We start from the raw sequence: 23,231 nt of genomic DNA, 5'->3' as shown, positions 1-23,231 counted from the left end.
ACTATGACAATGAAGGTTTAAAAAGATTTTTTTTAGAAAGGTCTTGTTAAGATAAACTACTTAAAAATGTTAAAAGAGAAAAGAGGAGAAGTTAAAAAATAAGAAAAAAGCAAAATTTAAAGAAATTTAACTTTGCAAGACTAAAGAATCACGGGGGAAAAAGCCATGAATTCTATGTTGCTTTCCCCTAGCTCTGGAGTTCTGCTGTTCTCCTTGATAGGTGAACTTGGTCTTGGCTGGATGTTCTTGCTGATCTTCTGAGGGAGGGGCCTGTTGCAGTGATTCTCAGATGTCTTTGGCCAAGGCAGAATTGCACCGCCTTGCCAGGGACCAGCTAAGTAATCTGCTCGGGTTTGCTCTTGGTAGCTTTTGTTCCCTGAATGCTTTCTGTATCGCTTTGGAGGACGGGATGAAAATGGCAGTCTCCCAGTCTCTGGCCTGGAGGAGCCAAGAGCTTGGGGCCCCACTCCTCAGTGCGCCCTCAGATATAAGCAGTCAATCACTCCTGTCTCCCTGGTCTCTGGCTGCACTCCAAGCTCACCTGGCCTGGTATTGAGCATTTCTATCTCTGGCACACAGCCTTGTTTGGAGTCTCCAAACCCAGCAGATCCCTGCTGCACTGCTCCTTCTGGAGCAGAAAGGTGAGTCTCCCTGGATCTGCCACTTGTGGGATCTGTTCTCAAAGAGCAGTGAGTGGCCCAACTGTGCCTTGGATCACGGTTTAAGGTGACCCCAAGCTGAGAGCTCACTCCTCAGCTCCATCTCTGGAGCCAGCTTCCCTGCTCTGATACCACACTCAGGCACCCCCGACCTTTCTGTGACCCCATGGGACCTGAGACCACACTGGCCCTGCGAGGGCTCCACCCCCGCTTAGCCTCTGGAGCGATGTCCCTCAGTGGAGCAGACTTCTAAAAGTTCTGATTTTGTGCTCCATTGCTCCACCGCTTGCCAGAAGCCGGCCCCTCCCCCTGTGGTTGATCTTCCTGCTGCTTCGGATTCACTTCTCCGCACATCTTACCTTTCAGAAAGTGGTCGATTTTCTGTTCTTAGAATTGCTGCTCTTCTTCTCTTAGATCTCTTGTTGGGTTTGTAGGTGTTCGGAATGGTTTGATAACTATCTAGCTGAACTCCTGGTATCTGATGTCATTTCAGTCTGCTCCTCCTCCACCATCTTGCCTCTCTGATCTGAAGCATGTTTTTAAGACAGCTTTATTTATAGTGCATGCTGATTAGTTGATGATGCTGTGATAATATTTTTTATTCTGGCTTATTTTATGGCAAAGGGAACTTGGAAGTTAAGACAAAGGTTATATAGTAGAAGAAATATATACACATTGGACATATATTTCTCCTTTAGCTTATATTTTTTAACATTCTCCTCCTTTCTATTCCTCATTTAGAGCTATCTATTTCATACTGTATTTTTTTTTTCTTCATGATCCATATCATTTAAAGAGTGAATGCTATTTTCCAAGTGGGCTTTCTCCATCTGGAACTGAAGAGAAAATAATTTAACAGTCTTGTATTACTGCATTTGACATTGTCCAAAATGTCTTCACATACATTTCTCCCATTAAACTATGCAGAAGCCCTAGACATTATTTTTTTTAAGATATCATTTATTTATTTGCCAGAGAGAGTGCATGCATAAGCAGGGGGAAGGGCAGAGGCAGAGGGAGAAGCAGGCTCCCTGCTGAGTAAGGAGCCCCATGGGCTGCAGGACTCCATCCCAGGACCCTGGGATCATGACCTTAGCTGAAGGCAGCCATTTAACTGACGGAGCCACCCAGGCATCCTGCCCTATATATTATTATACCCGCTTCCTTGTTGGTGAAACTCAAGCTCAGAGAGGTATTTGTCTGAGATCCCAAAACACCAAGGCCTACTATCACAACCACAGAGGCAGACATTCTTGATAAAGCAAAGCTGAAAATCAAACCCAGATCATTCTGCTTCCAAATCCCGGGGGTCCTTTAGCTACAACCTAGTTGGACTCATGGTGTAGGTGATGTCTGGAATGTGTGGCACTGGCATTCAGAGATATCCCGTGGACCAACCCAGGGCTTAGCACAAGGCAGGGACTGAGTTAATATTTGCTGATTGAATGTATTAGAATAATCATCCCTTCAAAACTAGATGACATTGTTTCTCTGGATGCCCAACAGATGGTGCTAAATAGCCAAGGGAGCGCATCACTTCCCTTTTAGTGAAGCCTTGAAGTTTCATACAGGTCCTGAGAATTTCAAAAGCAATCGATACTAACAATATAGGAAAACAAAAGAGTTACAATTTTTAATCAGTGGCTCAAATACTTACATTTGTGTATAGATAGAACTAGCATAATTTATAAAGCAAAATATTTAAATCATTTGTCATAACTTTTTTAAACAAACAAAAAAACCACACAGGTAAAACATTTGGAATGATCTATATTAATTAATCAATCCAAAGCCAATTCTAATTTCAAGTTAATTGAAAAAATCAGCTTAGTAATTATTTATTAGGTTTTGGGGATCCTTCCCTTGTCCTCTTTCGTGTGATATCAGCTTTGTTCCCTCAGCTGTCTCTGGATCCACAGAAAGCTTTCCTAGAGTTCATTGTACCTTGCCCATCCCTCTGTGGGAGCTGAGTGAGCAGTGCTGTTCCCAGGGAAGCTTATTGGCTTTTCTTCTTGCTGATAGAGATCACACCTTGCTTATCTTCTTAAGTACTTTGTCTCATAAATGTGAATGGATTAAAAGTCTAAGCCCTTAACTCTGGCCCGGTACAGTTTTGAGAGGTAGCAGGTCATGTAACGCTTGAAGAGGAATGTTCTTATCCTAATTTGTGGGTCCTAGGGACAGGGGAGAGAGCCTAACTAAGGGGACAGGAAAACATTCCTTCCCCTCCTGATAGAGCACAGAAGCCTTGTGACTGTGTGTTTGATCCATTGACTGCTCAAGGTGGACTCTAAAACACACTTGGGTTTGAACCGCTACTGTCTATTCCTCTTTTTAAATGATTTTCTCAGGACGCCTGGGTGGCTCAGTTGTTTAAGCAGCTTCCTTCGGCTCAGGTCATGATCCCAGCGTCCTGGGATCGAGTCCCACATCGGGCTCCTTGCTCATCAGGGAGCCTGCTTCTTCCTCTGCCTCTGCCTGCCATTCTGTCTGCCTGTGCTTGCTCTCTCTCCCTCTCTCTCTCTGACAAATAAATAAATAAAATCTTTAAAAAAAAAAATAAATGATTTTCTCTGCTGCACAGGTGGGGACGAGATTTCACCCAGTAGCACTTAATCCCAAATCATATAATACAAGGTTTTAAAATGTATTTTATGATGCTTGAAGATTATTACAGAGTCAACTAAGTATTAATCACCCACTGGATGTTGAGAACAATGGTTAAAAGAAGTGTAAAACCTCTGGGGTCGAAAGAAGTATAAAAGAGAAGTGTTTTCCCTCGAAGCTTTTTGTCAGTGAGAGGGATTATAGCATATTGTACATGCAATCATTAGAGTCCAGTGTAAGACAGCCCTGATAAAAGCGCTGAAATTTTTAATAGATGTGTTAGAGCAACTGATTAAGGAGAAAGAACCATCATTATAGGACTCGTAAATTTCAACCACTATATTGGGCAATTTTTAGTTACTAGTTACTGGGTTTTGTTTTTTGTTTTTTTTTTTTTTATTTTATTTATTTATCTGAGAGAGAGAGGTCACAAGTGGGCAGAGAGGCAGAGAGAGCGGGGGAAGCAGGCTCCCTGCCCGGCAGAGAGCCCAATGCGGGGCTTGATCCCAGGATCCTGAGATCATGACCCGGGCTGAAGGCAGAGACTTAATCCACTGAGCCACCCAGGTGCTCCTACTAGTTACTGTTCTTAGGTAAGCACCCAAAAACTCCCATGGGATAGCTAGTTATCCCCATCCTACAGAAAAGGAAACCAAAGCTCAGAAAGTTTAAGCAGCTTGGGGCAGCCGGGTGGCTCAGTCAGTTAAGCATCTGACTCTTGATTTCAGATCAGGTCTTGATCTCAGAGCTGTTGAGTTCAAGCCCCTACTTAAAAGAAAGCAACAAAAAGAAAAGAAAGTTTAAACAACTTGCACAGGTCACATAGTAAGTAGCAGACACGGCCAAGATTCAACCTCTGATCTCCTGTAACCTACTAAGCCTATAAATTATCTTCCCATCTCCCTCTGGGACCAGAATGGGCTGATATAATCAGCAAATCTTCATGGCAAGGGTGTAGCTTGGCTTTAGAGGGTTCTGTAGAAGATTCGATAGGTAGATGGGAGGCAGATGTGTCTGTATTAGTATTCTGGAAGGAAAGAGATGGAAAGCTCAAAGTGGCAATTAAAGAACATTTAATGAAGGGACTGTTTCCACAAGTGGGAAGGTTATGGGAACCTGCAAGGGGAGTGAGGCCCTCAAAACAGTTACCACCTCCAGACTTGAGGGGACAAGGGAATGAATGGCATGGCATGAACCCAGTGTGGCTGCGGGAGGGGAGATTTCCCCCAGCAGCTATGGCCAAGGTTAGAGGTTGCCCTGCCAAACTGCATCCAGGTGGTGAAGGAATAGAGTACAGGTAGAGGAAGCAAACCCAGCCTCTCTCTTCTCAGGTCTCCGGATTTCCTGCTCAGCCTCCTCTGGGCCAAATACATGGGAAATCCAAGGGCAAGGGAGCTCATGTGGTACAGTCTGTAGTGGTCAGCCTCAAGGTGCAGAGCAGAGAAGAATGGAGAAGTGATGTGGAACAGAGAGCAGAAGCCCATGTTATTGTAGGGAGCGTAACAGCATGGGCCCAGCCGCAGGACAAGGAGTGCAGCATGGCCTCTGTAGGGGCCTGTGCCGAGCAGCCTCACCGTGTGGAGGGGCTGACCCAGGAGCAGCCTCACTGCATGGAGGAGCTAGTGGGGGGTGGGGGGTGAGGTTGAATAGGCCTGTCCCAGATATCAAGTAGAGGCGCTTGATCTTAACTTCATTCCCTGTAGTGAGCCAGTTTTGTTTCCCATAAGCCAATGTGAATTTATTTCTTTTATAGGCCCAAGATCTAGGGAGAGATCCTAGAAGAATGGTAAAGGGAAGGAAGGCAGGGGACACAGCAGAATGTTTGTGGCTACCCGCCCGTCCACTGGGAGTGTACAAGTGAGTGTGCGGGTTCCCCCACAGGATTCACATGGCTTTTTCTGTGTTCCAGTGACCTATGGGATGATGAGCTCCAGTGCGTACTACTATACCCGGATAATGTCACAGCTCTTCCTGGATACCCCAGTGTCCAAAACAGAGAAAACAAACTTTAAAACGCTTTCTTCGATGGAAGACTTCTGGAAGGTATTTGCAGATGACTTTCAGTGTACCTCTTTACTGTTGAAAATTATTCATTGGGTTTCATAAATTCAAGTCAGCAGTATCCATCTGTAGGACCTACTTTGTGATGCTGTATGAGCTGAAGGCTATGGCGAGGTATTAGACTGAGAACCATGTATGTGTCTTGCACCCTGCTGCATGTTTCGTACCTTCCTGCCTTTAATCCCATAGCAACCATACAAGGCAAGGGCTCCCATTATACCTGGTGGTAGGTGAGGGACGAAGAGTCATTCAGCTTGCTTACACATGATCAGCAAGGGAGAAAAATGGCCTTGTTTCCAGCCTGACAGGCACTTCCTCTCCCTAGTATGTAATTCACTCAGTCATTCATGATTCAGTAAGTGTCTGTTGAGTATCTCCTAGGCTGTATGGCCTATAAGGGCAAGATTTGGTTGTTTTGTCTTGCTTTGGGTTGGTTTTTTTTTTTTTTTTTGTCTTTTGTCTCTTTGTTAATGTTGGCATGTAGCCTAGAACAGCGCCTGATACAAGGCAGGCATGTTCTTTTAGAGATCGTTAATGTGAAGTTCAACCCAGGCCCTTCCCAGATTGTCACAAAATCCAACATGGTAACCAAGGGTAAATTTTGAGTGATACTGTAGGAGAAATGTTAGACTGATCTGGGAGGTGTGGTGCTCAGAACCTAAGAAAATCGAAAGGGAAACTGGAGAGGAAAGACTTGTTTCTTCCTGCAGAGATGCTTTCTAAAGCTCTTACTGAATCCTGGGGTCAGAGCTGGTGGTTGTAAAGATAGAGGAAACCGGACCATATGAACCCATTAATGCTGACACCTAAAAATACTTGGCATCCAAACCCCGTCTCTCCCATCCTCAGCAAATCAAATCAGTTGCTCTCTACTGATTATATAATAAGGATAAGACACTGAGAAACAGCTTCTTCTCCCCTATAGGCAAACTAATGAGAGACTTCTCCAATATGTACAGTTCCATGGTAATGAATGCCAAGCTTGAAAAGCAGGGGCAGTGGCAGGGGTGGGGGCACTTACAGAGTTCACTATAGGCCACAATAATCCAGACACTTGGAAGGAACCTAGATGTCCATCAACAGATGAATGGATAAAGAAGATGTGGTAGGGGCGCCTGAGTGGCTCAGTGGTTAAGCGTCCACCTTTGGCTCAGGTCATGATCCCAGGGTCCTAGGACCAAGCCCTGCATTGGGCACCCTGCTCCACAGGAAACCTGCTTCTCCCTCTCCCTCTCCTCTTGCTTGTGTTTCCTTTCTCACTGTATCTATGTCAAATAAATAAATAAAAATCTTTAAAAATTAAAAAAAAAATGTGTGTGTGTGTGTGTGTGTGTGTGTGTGTATTTTAGAATACTGTGCAGCCATCAAAAGAAACAAAATCTTGTCATTTGCAATGACATGGATGTAACTAGAGGGTAGTATGCTGAGTGAAATAAGTCAATCAGAGAAAGACAATTATCATATGATCTCTCTGAATCAAGGAATTTGAGGGGTAGGGCTGGGGGGTGGAGGGTTTATGGAGAGGGTGGCTGGGTGATGGACATTGGGGAGGGTATGTGCTATGGTGAGTGCTGTGAGATGTGTAAGCCTGATGACTCACAAACCTGTATCCCTGGGGTAAATAATATATTATATGTTAATAAAAAAATAAAAATAAAAAAATAATACAGACACTTAAATGATCCACCAGATGGCAGACTGGTAACCAAAACTAGTGTTTTCCTCTCCAGACAAGTTTGGAACCGGGATTATGTAGGATGCTGTGGGTTTTTTGTTTTGTTTTGTTTTGTTTTAAAGATTTTATGTATTTATCCAAGAGAGAGAGACAGGGATCAGAAGCAGGCAGAGTGGTAAGCAGAGGGAGAGGGAGAAGCAGGCTCCACACCGAGCTGGGAGCCCGATACGGGGCTCCATCCCAGGACCTTGGGATCATGACCCCAGCTGAAGGCAGACGCTTTATCGACTGAGCCACCCAGGTGCCCCCAGGATGCTGTTTTAATAAGGGAAAGTAAAATTGATCATACTTGTGGACTTATGTGAATCCCCCCCACACACACCTTTAGTCCTAGCATAAAAATCTGAGTTGCCCTTTGTTAAGCACCTACTGGAGACCAGGGTAGCAGCCATGCAGAGGATGGATATTATAGATGCAGGAACCTTGGCTCAAAGTTGGATCCTGCTGAAGGCCTCACAGCTAGCAAGTGACAGAGCAAGATCCAATCCCAGCAAAACCCACCCTTGTCACTCTGCCGTGTTTACAGAGTTCCCAGACTCTTGGTCATGCAAACATTCCAGGAAAGAGCAAAACAGCCATTAAGCTTGGGGCTCTTCAAAAAACTTTTCCACAATGCTTCCTTCACTTTCAGTTCACAGAAGGTGCCTTACTGGATGGGCTTTACTGGAAGACTCAGCCCAGCAACAGAACGGAAGCTGACAACCGAAGCTTCATCTACTACGAGAACCTCCTGCTAGGGGTGCCACGTATCCGGCAACTCAAAGTCAGAAATGGGTCCTGTTCGATCCCCCAGGACTTGAGAGATGAGATTAAAGAGTGCTATGATGTCTACTCGGTCAGTAGTGAAGACAGGGCTCCTTTCGGTCCAAGAAATGGAACTGCGTAAGTATCAGTGCCCTGGCTTCTCATTCACTCCCTCGTTCATTCATTCATCCTCTAACCCCTTAACCAAGGAGAAGATGCTTTAAGTGAGTCTTCAGTGCTTAGACTTAAGACCATGGCCAAATTGGCCTTTGGTTTCTCAAGTTTTTTCTACTTTTTACCCCCTTCGGCTCCTGCATACGTATTTTTCAAAAGACTAAATTGTTGACCATATGGCCCCCAAGAAGGCAGCTACCTGGGCCTTTGGAGGTTTCTTTGAAGATGCCTGAATCCTTTTTTTCTAGATCCGGGGACGACATTCACTGGGTTGTTACTGAGAACTGTTCTGGTGTGGAAATTCTCATGTTACTAGCATTTACAAATACATTTTGGTTCAAAGTAGTTACAGGTATTTAAAGTGTATAATAAGCTTGTGAGGCAGTTTTGTGTCTGGTTGAAAGCCTGTCCTCTCAAATGTGTGTTTCTGATTTTGAGTAGGTATTGTTCCTGTGCATATTGGCACAGATTTTGGGTGTTCTTTCGTAACCATACCTATAACATCTTGTGTATTAAGGGAGGATAGTCATTATTTTTAGAATTACTGCAGTTATTATAAAGAAATAAGAAGAATGCTCAAGCTGTCCCAAGGTGGGCCTCTTAGGGTCAGTGCCCCTGGGGGAGTCACTGTGGTTAAAATTGTCTTCTACACTTTACTAATTAATTCTGTCAGTTCATCTAGATCCCTCTCTTGAACTGAGACAGCCAGACTCCAGATTTGTTCATAGACAGTGAGGCAGCCAGCCTTCCTGTGATCAGATTCTTTGTCTGTCATCCAGTGGATATCTTATTTAGGACCAGAGTCCCTAAGGAACACACTAAGTAAAGGTCAGAAGATTCAGCATAAAGGGATCAAATCATCCCAAAAGATGTTTTGTCCAGGTTTAATATTTTACTCTATTTCATATCATTAATAAGAGAAGTGGATGCAGCCACTTACCAGATGCTATTTAAGAAGGGTTTTCATGCATTGTCTCATCTGCTTTCACAAAACGACCTGAAGTACATGTCATCTCCATGTTGTTGATGAAAAAACTGAGGCTGACTTACCCAAAGCATCACAGCTCGCAAAGGGAACCATGCTGGGATTTAACCAGCCTGACTCCAAAACCTGTGATTCTTCCACTAAACCACATTGCTCCTTCCATAGTAATTACGCTCTTGGGGTCGCTCTTGGTCTCCCTCAGCTCCTCATCAGTATTCAGGCTTCTGGACCACGGGGGCTATATTCCATTCACTGCTGTATTCTTACAGCCTTGACCGCTGGCTGGTATCTAACACTGCTCTGTAAATACCCACCGGGGCATAGATGAGTGCGTGATTTCCACTACAGGATGGACCGCCCCTTGATTCTGCCCTATTCTCAAGTTACTCCCATTTCTCCTTCCGTTCAACTCCACAAGCGTCTGGAAAGAATAGCCTTCACTTGCCACTTCCATTCCCTTACCACTGATTCACTCCTTAAAGCTTAAACTTTGTGCTTCTGACATCTCAGAAGCCACCAGTGGATTTGTTGAATTTGCCAACCCAAGGACCAATTCTTTTCTTTTTTTAGAGATTATTTATTTATTTATTAGAGACACAGCAAGAGCAGGAACACAAGCAGGGGAAGTGGGGGAGGGAAAGCAGGCTTCCCGCTGAGCAGGGAGCCGGATGGGACCCTGGGATCATGACCTGAGCCAAAGGCAGATGCTTGATGACTGAGCCGCCCCGGTGCCCCACAGTGACCAGTTCTTGATCTTCATCCCATCCAGCCTCTGCAGAACTCGGCCATGCTGATCGCTCGTTTGACTTCTGAGAGTGACACTAAACTTGGCGTTCCCTTCATTTTGTAATGCCCCTCTTAACTCTCCCACTTCTCTCTTATTCCTGGGTTCTATATTCAGATCTCTAGCTTTTCTTCCTTTACGTTCTCTCCCTTGGCATTCCAGTGACTTCCTCTCCCATGCCTGTTTGATAATTTATCGTTTCTTCAACAAGTATACAGAGTGTTAACATGTGCCAGCCTTTTCTCAGTGAAGTCTCCCTCTTCTAGAAACACCCTTGGTGCTGGCTGGGGTGACAAAGCAGCAGGAAACAAAACAGAAACAAATCCCCTATCTTTACAGAGCTTATGTTCTAGTGACAGGAAACAAAAGCCAAATCTATATCCTACCTTTGTCCTACCAGCTCCTTTTCATTATCCAAAAAGAGAATCTCCAGTCATTTTCTCAGATGTCCCTTCTCCCTTGCTCCAGCTTCCAAGTCAGAGGCCACATTCTGCTGACAGTCACTGCAGTATCCTCTGTCCATCCTTCCTGTCCGTCTTCCTGTCCTCCTCTCATTGCTCTGGCTCAGGCCTCATCAGCTCCTCTGAGTAGTTGCAGCCACTGCTAACCGAGCTGTGTCAGTGCCCAGGACCACTCCCAGGCTCAGGGGTGCGCCGGAAGGATTCGCAGCGTTCGTCATCCAGTCGTGTTCATGGCCAGCTTCAACGCAATGAAAGGATAAAAGCAAAAGCAGCAGAGGGTCCAGGCACATGGGGGAAGGTTTGGAGGAAACAACATGCAGGCTTCCAGAAGCCCTCTCCCAGCGGAGTCACACAGGACACACTGAATTCCTCCAGGAACAAGCTATGACAACATGTATGAACTGTTGTGTGTCAGAGAGGCTCATTAGAGACTCGGTGCCCAAGGTAGTTGCTGGCTGCTGGTCACATAGGCAGCCACTGCCTGGCAGAATGCCAGGCTCCCAGAAGGCAGGCAGGCATTGGGCGTAAGCCACTGTGTTTGTGCTGATGGTCTAGGCACAATCACTTTTTCCAGTCACACAATGTTTTTGTTGGTTTTTTTTTTTTTTAAGATTTTATTTATTAGAGAGCACACACCTATGAGCGGGTTGGGGTGGGATGGGGGGGATGAGGCAGGGGAGAGGGACAAGCAGCCAGTCAGACAAGTTGGTCAGATAAGTTTCATATCAGTGTAGGGAGCCTTTTATCAAGTTCCAGATGCCAGCCAAGGTGCAGCTTGCTAGCGGGCCTTCCTAGGGAAAAGCGGTCTTAGACCCGCTGTGGCCACATTTTTCTACATGTGAGCCTCCTGTTCTCACCACTCCAGTCTTTCCTGCTGCCACCAGAGGAACCCTGTTCTGTGCCTCTCAGAAACCTTCCCTCAGTGACCCCTTCCCTCACAGTCTGATCACCTTCTACCTTTCAGCCTTCTTTCTTCATGTACGTAGGCTGACCTAGCTGGGTGCCTTGTACTTCTCCCCACCCTCCACCCCTCCCAACCCCCTGCCCCCCACCTCAGGCTTGAAAATGCCCTTCCCATCCATGGGTGCCTGCCTGAATCCTATTTACCTTTCACAGCCCAGGTCCACTGTGGCTTCTTCCAAAAGCTTTCTCTGATGCACCTTCCCTGTCACTGGATGCCTGGACAAGAACAGCTTTCCTCTGATTTGCCTGAGAAATTTCTTTTACTTTTCTTGGACATCATCCATCTACCTTGTATTTGAATTGTTTCATGTCTTTTCTCTCCCTCTTTACTATAAATGAGCAGGAAAGGAACTTGGTTCATCTGTATATCCTTATTAATGCCAAAGAAGCATCTGGTTCCCAAGAGAGCCTCTGCCAATATTTGTGGATTAAATTCCCAAATGCCCTGGAAAGCTTGAGTGGCTCAGTTGGTTAATGTCAAACTCCTGATTTCAGCCCCAGTCTTGATCTCAAGGTCCTGAGATCGAGCCGCATGTTGGAATCTGCACTGGTCGTGGAGCCTGGTTAAGATTTTCTCTCTCTCTCCCCTGACTCCCTCTGCTCCCCACCACTCTCTCTCCCCCTCTCAAGTTAATTAGTTAATTAATTAATTCCCAAATGCCCTGTGGAGTCTTATTTGGTTCAGTTGCCATTTGTGGTACTTGATGAACTTGTACCTCTTGCCTGCAATTTTCTGAGAGCCTAGAGTCATCTAGCTCCTGAGTATAGTTACCCATATAGACTGAGTGCTAATAGCACAGATTCTAGAGACTCTGGCCTGGTGTGGGTTCCTGACAATAACCTCAGAAGCTGTGAGATTGAGTGGACCTCACTAAGCTTCAGGGTTCTCATTCCTAAAATGGAGATAATAAGTGTATGAGAGTTAAATAAGAAAACACGAAGCCGCCCACCAAGCATGTTACCCAACTGGATAAGACTTAATTTGATTTATTACATACTCTGTTATGCGGGGAACCATCTGTCTTTGTAATTGCCATCAAGTGTTCCACTGATTGTTTTGTTTTCCTTTTGTCTTTTAATTAGTTGGATATACACAAGTGAAAAAGACTTGAATGGGAGTAGCCACTGGGGAATGATTGCAACCTATAGCGGAGCTGGCTATTATCTGGATTTGTCAAGAACAAGAGAGGAGACAGCGGCTCAGGTTGCCAGCCTCAAGAAAAACGGCTGGCTGGACCGAGGAACCAGGGCCACTTTTATTGATTTTTCGGTATACAACGCCAACATTAACCTGTTCTGTGTGATCAGGTGTGTACCAAGGGCACTGATCCCTCCCATGTCTGTGTACTTGTAAGTACATCCCAGTCCTGAGAGAGACCAGGAAACCATTGCTGCATTTGGCTAAAAGAGAATGCCGAGGGTCGGAGCAATAGCAAGGGAAGGGGGGACACCAAAGGCTTAGTGGGATAAATATATTTGGTGCAAGTGAGTTAGGATCCTAGAATATTATGAGTTGGGAAGAAACGTAAGTCTGGTCCAAGTTCATCCCAAAGCTGAAACCTTCCCAGAAAAAGCACTGTGTTTTGCATCTATTCTTACTTGTTGTAAGATGATGGGTGCTCTATGCTCCTTTACCACGGCCTCTGGCCATCAAACCTCGACTCCTTTCCAAGTTTCCCACTCTCAGATGATACTGTTCAAGAACACAAGCACAGCCATCAGGGGCTATGCCTGGGTTCAGGAGGATACCCAGGTATCTGCTTACACACAAGATTCACCAAAGGCACATAAAGTTCCTTCTCAGATCCTATGACATTGCCATCCTGATCACTCTGGTTAGCAATGAGAAAACTGACAAAAATCCTGCGGACTTGTCTGGAGCCTTGTGTTCATTTATTCACTTATTTGGCAAACATTTATTGGACACTTAGTATGTGTGAGGCACCGTTCTCAGCTCTGGGGACACCGTAGTAAACAAAGCAAAGATCCCTCATCTTCCAGAGCTTGTGCTCAACCAGGAGGAGATGGATAATAGACAATAAGCTAAAGAAACAAATTAATAAAGTGGTATATTAGAAGGTATATGTAATATGTAATATAAAAAAGGAAAAAAGTAAAACAGGTCCAGAGGGATCCAGAGTTCACCCCCTTGAATCCTCCTGGTGAATGTGTCAGCAACACCCAGACGTAGCTGGCATGAATTTCTTGCACATATATTCACCAACCAAAAAGAAGGATAAATTCTCATACTTTCCTTATTTTGTGATTATTTTTGAGGCTAAACGCATGTCAGCTTTACATGGCCAGTTGGATTTTTCCAGACCGTGTATTTAACAACCTTTGAAGGAAATAGTATCATAATAAGTCATATAAGAGTTATTACTAGAAGTGAATGAAAACCGATTTTAATTATTATTGAACTTTTCCTTGTGATTTCAGTCTGACTAGAAAGAGGATAAAAATAGGCACTCAACTCTGATTGACATTTAAGGGAATTTCTATAGAAGGCCCTGAGTATGTCTTCCATGTCCTCCCCATACTTTACGAGTGAATATCGTCAAGGCGATTATTTCATTTCTCGATGCTGCTGTCTGTGTTTCTGGAGGGGTTGACAGATGCAGGGCCAGACCAGGACAGAGAGAGGACTCGGCACACAGAGGCTACTTTCTGCCCTTCCTTGACCAATTCTAATTTGCCCTTGTCTCTGCCTGGACCTGATTATTGCTCGGGTCCTAGACACGTGGGCTCCAGGTGCAGCTAATAACAGTCCTGCAAAGAGAGAGACGGTTATACCTACTAGTTGACTGAAGGTCATTTGAAAGTCTTAAAGCGAAGGAGCTAGGTAGTCTATTTCTAGTATGATAGGGAAGCTGTACGATTAAACGAATCATTTAACTTTCTCACTGTGACACCTCCGAAATGGGAATTTGTCAAGAAACATCCTCACTTCAATTATACTAAAACACTAAACATCAGTGCCATCAGTATAAATGTAAAAAAATACACGTTACTGTTTTAGACTATCAGACATTTGCTGAGCACCTATTAATTATAAGGCTCTGTGAAGGATAGCAAGAATATCCCCTAGGACAGATCATTCAGTGCTAGTTAGGTGATACCAAATGAATGAATAGAAACCCAGTTCGTGCATATATACACATACATACATGTACATCCACACACACATGTACACATCCACACACACACACATATCCTGCTTCTCAATAGGCCATACGCATTTGAATGCATGAGTTAGATTTCTTATGTTCTTCATTGCCTAGTTGAATTACTTGCATTTAATAGAAGTCCTAGAAAGGCTTGTTTGTTGATTAACTTCTACATTAAGGAAAAAAAAAACCTATAGAGCATTTTGAGCAGTATAAATACCAGAAAAGTAAAGGTGAGAGTGAGAAGGAATAATCTCTTTAGGAGGACTTGGGAAGCCTTGTACAAGTGCGTAGTTACTAGCTGTGATAAAAAATATTGTGCCCCCAGCCTGGGGTGACTTGTGGTTACAGTTTTAATCCCTTATTAGGCAGGGACAGACTCGATGGATGTCCCTTTCCTGGCTGCATCCATGTGCTGTTGTTGTTACTGTTTTAATTGTTCTTATTGCAACGCAGGTTATTGGTTGAATTCCCAGCAACAGGCGGTGTGATTCCATCTTGGCAATTTCAGCCTGTAAAGCTGACCCGATATGTCACAACTTTTGATTTCTTCCTGGCAGCCTGTGAGATTATCTTTTGTTTTTTGATCCTTTACTATGTGGTGGAAGAGATCTTGGAAATTCGCATTCACAAGCTACACTATTTCAGGAGTTTCTGGAATTGTCTGGATGTTGTGATCGTTGTGGTAGGTTTGAGAACACCACCGAATTCCCTCCTCCGTTATAAAAACATGTTAATTAGAGTCCTTGATGTATCTCCTCAGTACTGTGGATCCTGATATTCCTAAAGGAGAATCTGAACGTTTTGCTCTGCTGTTTCAATCTCAGTGTTACTAATTATTTTTGCATTTTGCGTGAGTAACCCTTCTGAATATAGAAGTAGAGAGTTGTTTACGATAAGTTGTCAGTTAGCCACACTAATAACAAGAATAACTTAGTGGGGGACCTGGCTGGCTCAGTTGGAAGTGCATGTGACTCTTGACCTCAGGGTCATGAGTTCGAGCCCCATGTTGGGTGTAGAGATTACTTAAAAATTAATGAACTAATTATTTTTTTAAAAAATGAGAGATCCATATGTGCTGATACAGCAGGAGTTCTAAGACATTAAAAGAAAGAAGAAGAACTTAGTAATTCATATTTGCCTTTGGCATGCCATGTGAGACAGGGAGAAAAGAATGTTTTGTTTATTCTTTTTTTGTTATTGTTAATGATATTTTTTTTCAACTACTAGCAAAAATCATTTTGTATGTTTCGGCACATGTGTAAAGTTATAGCAAGAAGGAACATCTTGAAAATATTTGGGGTGGCAGAGAACGCCTCCCTGCAGTTTGAAATTTCCCGCAAGTAGTCCAGTGTACAAAATACCAGTGAGGAACCATCAGGGTTTTCTGTATCAGGTACAAGAAATCAGAAGGCAATGAGGATAGAGCCGAGACTAGGACACCCTGTAGATCCCCTATCGCCCTTGACTTTATTATAACATCTTACACTTGTTCAACATGGTTTGCCTTCGCATCATCCTCATCACTTTCTTCCAGGGTCCTCACTGCAGACATGCATTTTTGCCAGTCTTTCTCCCTTGACCAAGAACACATAATCTTTTACTGAGTCCTCTTACACACTGAAGCACATAAGGACATGCTTAATTGTCACATGCCTCAAAGTCCATCCTCCCCACTGTCCGCTGACAGAGATGCTCCCCAGAGTCTCAATAAGGGGTGCATTGCCCTATCAGGTTTCTGTCTTCTGTTACCCTACTTCTTGGCCATTACTCTTCCCCTGCCCCCTAACAACCAAAAATTCATCTGGGCTTTGTGAAGCATTTACATCAAGTCATTATCAAATTATCACTAGAATTAGCTGGCAAAATATAGAAAATATGTTCTGGAATATGTTATTGAGATGTTTTAAATATAGGAAAATGTTACATGTGAGTAAAAGAATGCTCAAGACATTGACGAGAACTATATAGATCTGTACTGCATGACGATAACATTAACTGGAGCAATAATAGTAATAGTAATTGCTAACGCTTTAGAAGTGGTGTGTGTCAGACACAGTTCCAAGTGCTTTTCATATCCAGATATACACTGAGTTCTCAGAGTAACCTTAGCCACTCTGCCATTGCCTCTCAAGCTACATGTCTATGTAATTCAGAAAGAGCTTTTACTTAAAGCAAAAGTTCCTATAGAATATGGGGTAGAACCCATTTGGCCTAGATGCATTCAGAAGGGCATCCCTTCTCTCACAATGGCTGTGTAACATCACGCCGTTCCTGGAGGTAAACTCTTGATCCCCGAATTCTCAGTATATTAATAACTGTAACAAAGGAATTTCACCATTTAGGGAGGCAAGAAAGGCAAGGATACTGGAAGTAATTTTCCAGAATATTTCTGTACTGCATGATGGAAGAGTGTGGGTCCATACACATAAAAATTATTCTAGAAGACAATTAACGTTTGGAACTCTAACTGCCTTTTTAGTTTATATGGATGTATTTATAGTTAAGTCATTGAGAATAACAGTAAAAAGGTGAGTGTGAGTGTGATATTATGCTAATTAATGGCAGGTTTGTTTGGGTTTTAGCCAAATACCTTCAATATCAGCAAAAGAATAGTCAGTCGGTGGCCATCCGCCTCTTCGATTATGTACCTATCAGTGAAAACTTTAATAACACACCCTAATGTATTCCATTTATTTATAAACTGTGTTTGTGTGTGTGTGCATGTGTGTGTGTGGTATAATAGGTACATTTGTGAAAACACACACAACATAGGATTTGAAAGATTGGGTTAAAAAAATACAAGTAGAACTCTTAACACTTTCTTTTCACTTGGATAGAAGTTTTCATATTTTCTTTTCAAACCCTAGGGAATGGCCTTGTACCCACTTCAGAGAAAATAGCTGTTGATATCATGGAATTTGAGGGTAGTTTTTTGGCTCAGTGGCTACAACATTTTGCAAGTATTTCTTTGAAAACTTGCTTCATTGTTCTATTGTTCTTTTTTTTTTTTTAAACTCTCAGTACTGCCAAGAAAACAATTCAGACAGTGTGCTTTTATAAAGAATAAGGAAAGGCTACTGGAATCCTCCTTCTCCTTTGAAACCTTCTGACCCAGCAGAAACAAGGGCACGCCTTCTGCTCACCCTCCAAAATAAGCCCTATGCACAGGACCTTCAACCCCATGAAAAAAGCAAAGGCATTTTTATCAGGCTAAGGCACACCTGAAACTTGAAAAGTAATTCTACCCTAAATATAAATATAACATCTTGGAATCACTTTGAAATCATTTTTCCTGTTATCCTTTTTTTTCTTTTTTTTAATAATTTTTTAAATTTTTTATAAACATATAATGTATTATTAGCCCCAGGGGTACAGGTCTGTGAATCTCCAGGTTTACACACTTCACAGCACTCCCCATAGCACATACCCTCCCCAATGTCTATAACCCCACCACCTTCTCCCTACTGCCCCCCCAGCCCTCATCCTTTTGTTTCTTTAACAAAGGCTCTGAAATCTGTGGACTTAGTTTAGTCAACCTATTTGACCTAAACAGTCTTTCTAGCAGAGTTACTGATAAAAAGAAGACTATCAAGGAGTCTAAAATCAGGGCGCCTGGTGGCTCAGTTGGTTGAGTGTCTGCCTTCGGCTCAGGTTATGATCCCAGAGTCCAGGGATCCAGCCCTATATAGGGTACTCCCTGCTCAGCAAGGTTCCTGCTCTCTCTCTCCCTCTCAACTTGTGCTTTTTGTCTCTTGCTCTGTCTCGGTCTCAAATAAATAAAAATCTTTTTTTTTTTTTTTTTAAAAAGGTCTAAACTCAAATTATTTTGTTGATTGGTAGGCTTCAGGGGTGAAAATGATTAATTCATTTATTCAACAAATATTTTCTGAGTGCATACTATGTGCCTGGCATTGTTCTAGGCATTGGGGATATAGGACTGAACAAAACAATCCACACCTCTGCCCTTAGGAAGCTTACATTAAGGAAGGAAAGTTCTTTTGTAGATGGGGATGGAGAATCCCAAAGAAAACTCAGGAGGACATAACTCAAGTGCTTACAGAATCTCTTTCCCTCATCTCTTTTCTCTCATTCTCTATTTTGATGAAGAATTCTGTAGGAAATTCAGTGTGTTGGTAAGATATTAACGTTGTTTAAATGACCACATCTTGGGTACAAGGCAGTTGTCCCTCGTGAGAGTTGGGTAAAGGGTTATTGTTGTTTAAGTCAGTCAACCCTTCCCTCTCAACTAAGTTAACATAACAAAATATTTTCGGTGTATTCCAGAGAACCCAAAATATTCCCACCACCAGCACAGAAATCCAAGATTTGCTCTGGGGATCCTTCACAGAAAAAGAAAAGGTGGTGAGGTTGGCTTTTTTCAGCTGTGGTTGGTAGCCAGGCAGGTCTTTGCTATGATAACCACCTGGAGCCATGATTTGGACAGCCATCTCCAGAATGACTAATGAAGTGGCCTTTGACCATCATGCATGAGGAGAGAAAGGGAATGAACAGCAAAGGTCTCAGCACCTGTGACGGCCCACCTGCTGTGGCTTCAGGCCCCACAGGAGGCCCAGGTTGCAATGGTGAACCTCTGACACTTTCCACATCTACACATTAATCCAGTGGCAATGGATGAAGTAGGGCCCAATGTTCTCCTGAGATGTGGTTTTAGAACCCAGAACTGAAGCCAATGTGAAAAGTTGCATGGTCATAAATTAAGGGAGAGAAGTGAGCAGGAGGGAAACCCTTGGCTCACATATATTCCCACAGCAAATCTTGAGTTCTCTCTCACCCATCATCCCCACCATCTTTCAAGACCAAGGATCTTCTTTCCTCTTAAGAGCACTCTTTTGATACGTCTTATTTCACCCTTCACCTTATGTAGTGTGATGTCGGTTCCTTCCTAGGTCTTTGTGTTACTTATTTTTGCATGTGTGCCTCGTCTTGAACCAGAGCATGAGTTTCTTGAGAACAGTTTGTGCATCTTACTTCTTACTTACTTAGGTCTTAGCCTCGGCACTGTACTGTGTACATAGGTACTCATATTTGTTGAATAGTGGAAAGAATGTATGGCTGGTGGTTGAAAACAAGCAAAAACAAAGCAAGATGAGGCTGAGAAAGCAGAAGGGTGGAAAGTTATTTAGATGAGGGTGGCAGAAAAAAAAAAACAAGGCATTCCTGTTTGATTTTGTAATAGAGCAACTTATCGTGTGTGTGTGTGTGTGTGTGTTTGCATGTGCATGCGTGCACACACATACATGTGCACTCACTGGATTTCTCTTCCTAGCTAAGGGAATGTAAGTGGTTTATTGTTATACCTGTTTTGGGCCGTGCTCAACACCTGTCATTTGTATGAATGATTTGGATAAGTAGATTGGTGAACCCTAGGACTAATACATGGGTGAGGAAAAATAGTTGTTTTAAGGTAAGTTACACGTTTCTAAAACACTGTAATGATACATAAATCTTCTGTTTTCCAGCTGTCAATGGTAGCTATAGGAATTAACATACATAGAGCATCAAATGTGGAGGTGCTGCTACAGTTTCTAGAAGATCAAAATACTTTCCCCAACTTTGAGCATCCAGCATACTGGCAAATACAGTTCAACAATATAGCTGCTGTCATCGTGTTTTTTGTCTGGATTAAGGTAATTTACAAATTTCATGTCCTGGATTTTCGATAATATTTTTCTCTTCTTTTTACTAACATGAGTTAACATAAAATGCTGGAGGACCTGAATTTGCTTTTGTGGCCAAATTCGAACAGCCAGCTGTAGCCGCTTCCTATCTTACAAGTAAACTAGCAGGATCCATGTGATCCTTCCTCTCGTTTTGAATGACCTGACCTGCTCTCTTCCAAGACCTGTCCCTGCAGGTTTGTTTAACAGATGTGGTAAAGAGCCCTTCTCAAGGTAATCTTGGCCTGGGGCCCTAGGCTACACTAACACAGAGACTGGTCTGAGTTTCACCTGATATCGTGTGACCAGGGGAAGGAAAAGAAACTAAGAATGAGGAATGCAGATGGGAAGGGATGGGAAGATGCAATGGAAATGGTCTACAGTGGGGTAAAAGAGGGGTCCACCCTCTTTTCGGGGTGGAGGCCATACGGAAGTTTTACCTAGAATTGAGGTTGGGACAGATACATACTCTTCCAAGTAGTACCTTAATTACTCGTTTCCTTCTTTCTTGAAACGTAATGTGCATTTCCATGTATGTGAAAGGTTAGGGCATCTCATATGCAAATGAGCCTCAATGCTGGAGATGCAGGAAATTTTAGTAATAACAAGGCAACTGCCAGCATGTTACCTGTGACGATCTAGGATTCTGCTAACTAGGCAGCAGCTACGAGCCACAAGTGGCTGTTAAATTGAAATTTTAATTAGTTAAAATCACATACCATTAAACATTCAGTTCCTGTGGCATTCTAGCCACATTTTAAGATCTCAGGGTCTGTATGTGGCTGATGGCTACTATACTGGACGGTCGAAATAAAGAACATTTCCATCGTGACAGAAAGTTTTATTAAACAGCACTGTTTTAGAAGCTACTCACCAACAGTTACTTTTTCCCCTGAATTGGTATTCACACCTGGAAGTCCTGCGGTTTATCAGAGGGTGCAGGCCTCGTCCTCTATCTCTCGTGCTATTTATTTAGGTACGTGCTTATTCAGGAAAAACCACCGCTCGCACACCAAACCTTTAGCACAAAATAGTAATAATAATCCAAGTCCAATAGGAATTAAGTAATGTGATTGAAACAACCCTCAAAAAATGTTTCTTGTGGCCCGAATCAATGTATAAGAGCTCTTTACGTAAAATTCTAGAAATTTCCTTCCAATTTGTGCCTCGGGCTAAGCATTTTACTTAGTGCTTTGCTTGTAACTATTCTGCTTCCGAAACTTGAAGAACCATTAAAGTTGTTTAGGGCAGGGCCTGTGACTCGACTTCTAATGTATCCCCCTAATGGTCTTCCCTCAGGACTTCGCGCTAGAGCTCCTGAGGTTGTCTGGCCTCTGACCAGCAGCAACCTGAACAGCCATCCTTAGTGTCTTGCCTACAGAAATGTTCACTGTGGCTTTGGCATCCAACAGAGCTGGGTTCTACTGCTAGCTCTGAGTACTTGCTGCCTCCTGGAGACAGGATACCAGTATTTCAATGTCATTGCAAAGATTTGAGTCAGTATACATAGTATACATAGCCCTTCCCTATGTCTGGCACGTAGTCACTAAATAATGAATGATAGTTAATAACATGCAGTAAGTATTTCCTGGAGGAGGTTTTTGTTTTTCTTTATTAACTTTCACATATGGGTTTTTTTTTCCTCTTTTATTTTAATCTTTCTTAGGGGAGGAATATCCCCAATCCTCTTAATTATGATTTGAACCTGTTTCTACTTGCCACCATCACGTCAAATGTTAGCAACATCAGGGCAGGCCTTTGTTCTGTTCTCTGCTGTTCCCAGCTCCAAGAACAGTGCCTGGCACATGGTAGGCACTCAACAAATACTTTTTGAACAAGTAAATAGAAATTACTGGGTTTGGGGGGAAAAAAGCAAGTCAAAAAAGCACTCTCATCCAAAAATATTGTTGTAAAATAACATAAAACTGATCACTTTTACCATTTTTAAGTGTACAAGTCAGTGGCATTAATTACATTCACAGTGTTGTCCAACCATCACCATATGCATTTCCAGAACTTTTTCATCATCCCAACTGAACTCTGTATCCAGTAAACACTAACTACAAATTCCCCCCTTACCCCAGGCCCTCGTCACCTCGTCTGTCTCTATGAATTTCCATATTCTAGCTACTCCGTGTTGGAGCAGTCATACAATAGTTGAGGTTTTTTGTGTGTGTCTGGCTTATTTCACTTCGCATAATGTTTTCAGGGTTCATTCATGTTGTGACCTGTATCAAAATTTCATTCCTTGGTAGGGCTGGATAACATTCCATTGTGCATATCTACCACATTTTGTTTACCTATTCATCTATTGATATCTTCCCTCTGTTACAGCTCTTCAAATTCATCAACTTTAACAGGACCATGAGTCAGCTCTCCACAACCATGTCTCGGTGTGCCAAAGACCTCTTTGGCTTTGCAATTATGTTCTTCATTATTTTCTTAGCATATGCTCAGTTGGCCTACCTCGTCTTTGGCACTCAGGTTGATGACTTCAGTACTTTCCAAGAGTGTATGTAAGTATATATGATATTAAAAAGAAAAATTTAATCAGAGATGTTACTGTCTTCTTAAGTTTAAAGAAATCTTCATGGGTGCTGTTTAATCAACAAGTATTTTAAAATAGTTATTTAAAAATAAGGATTTATTATCTTTCCCGGAAGTGATGGCCCACCCATGCAGAGATGGCAGTGCATAATGCCAAAAAGCTTCAGAGAGCAGCTCTGAAGTAATGAGACATAGCAGAACAGCTATAGTGAACCAATATTGTTACAAAGATGGAGGGCTTCTCAGCACCGAGTGCAGATGGCAGCTTTTAAGAGACATTTGCCTATATTTTCATTCTTATTCAGTATTGTTGCCATATGTTTTAAATTTGGAGGTTTTTTCCTAAGAAAAAAATAGTATTTCTAATATTCTAAGAGCAACTCAAATCGGTACAGGAATTTTTCAGTCATCCAAAGTTCTCAAATATGATATGAAGACTAAATAAATAAATAAATAAATAACCGTATTAGATTTCCATGCCATTTAGAAAGGAGTTAGTTAGGAAAGAAAAGGATTATGGTAATAGAAGTTAATAGGACTTTGTACTGGAGGAAAGCTAATTAATGTCACTGTTTGATGAAAGTCAGGAACGGAAATAATTTTACTGATTAAGACCCAGAATTGGCAACCCATGGCCACTCAGTACCACTTTGAGTGCATGTG

General features: G+C 42.7%; 1 protein-coding gene across 1 annotated transcript in view; it reads left to right on the top strand.

Annotated features, from left to right (window-relative positions):
- Positions 1-23,231, top strand: part of LOC111156195 (polycystin 2, transient receptor potential cation channel) — a 61,722-nt gene that overhangs the window by 21,168 nt on the left and 17,323 nt on the right. Inside the window, exons 3-8 of the mRNA XM_022516927.1 lie at positions 5,176-5,309; positions 7,694-7,944; positions 12,257-12,481; positions 14,797-15,025; positions 19,824-19,991; positions 22,356-22,537. Coding sequence (XP_022372635.1) covers positions 5,176-5,309; positions 7,694-7,944; positions 12,257-12,481; positions 14,797-15,025; positions 19,824-19,991; positions 22,356-22,537 — 1,189 coding nt within the window. The remainder of the gene's footprint in view (positions 1-5,175; positions 5,310-7,693; positions 7,945-12,256; positions 12,482-14,796; positions 15,026-19,823; positions 19,992-22,355; positions 22,538-23,231) is intronic.

This window comes from Enhydra lutris, unplaced genomic scaffold, assembly GCF_002288905.1.
Source record: "Enhydra lutris kenyoni isolate GAN:26980312 unplaced genomic scaffold, ASM228890v2 scaffoldscaffold3, whole genome shotgun sequence".
NCBI classification, from domain to species: domain Eukaryota; kingdom Metazoa; phylum Chordata; class Mammalia; order Carnivora; family Mustelidae; genus Enhydra; species Enhydra lutris.
The sequence above is the reverse complement of the archived record's forward strand: the minus strand, read 5'-3'. Positions and strand labels throughout refer to the sequence as shown.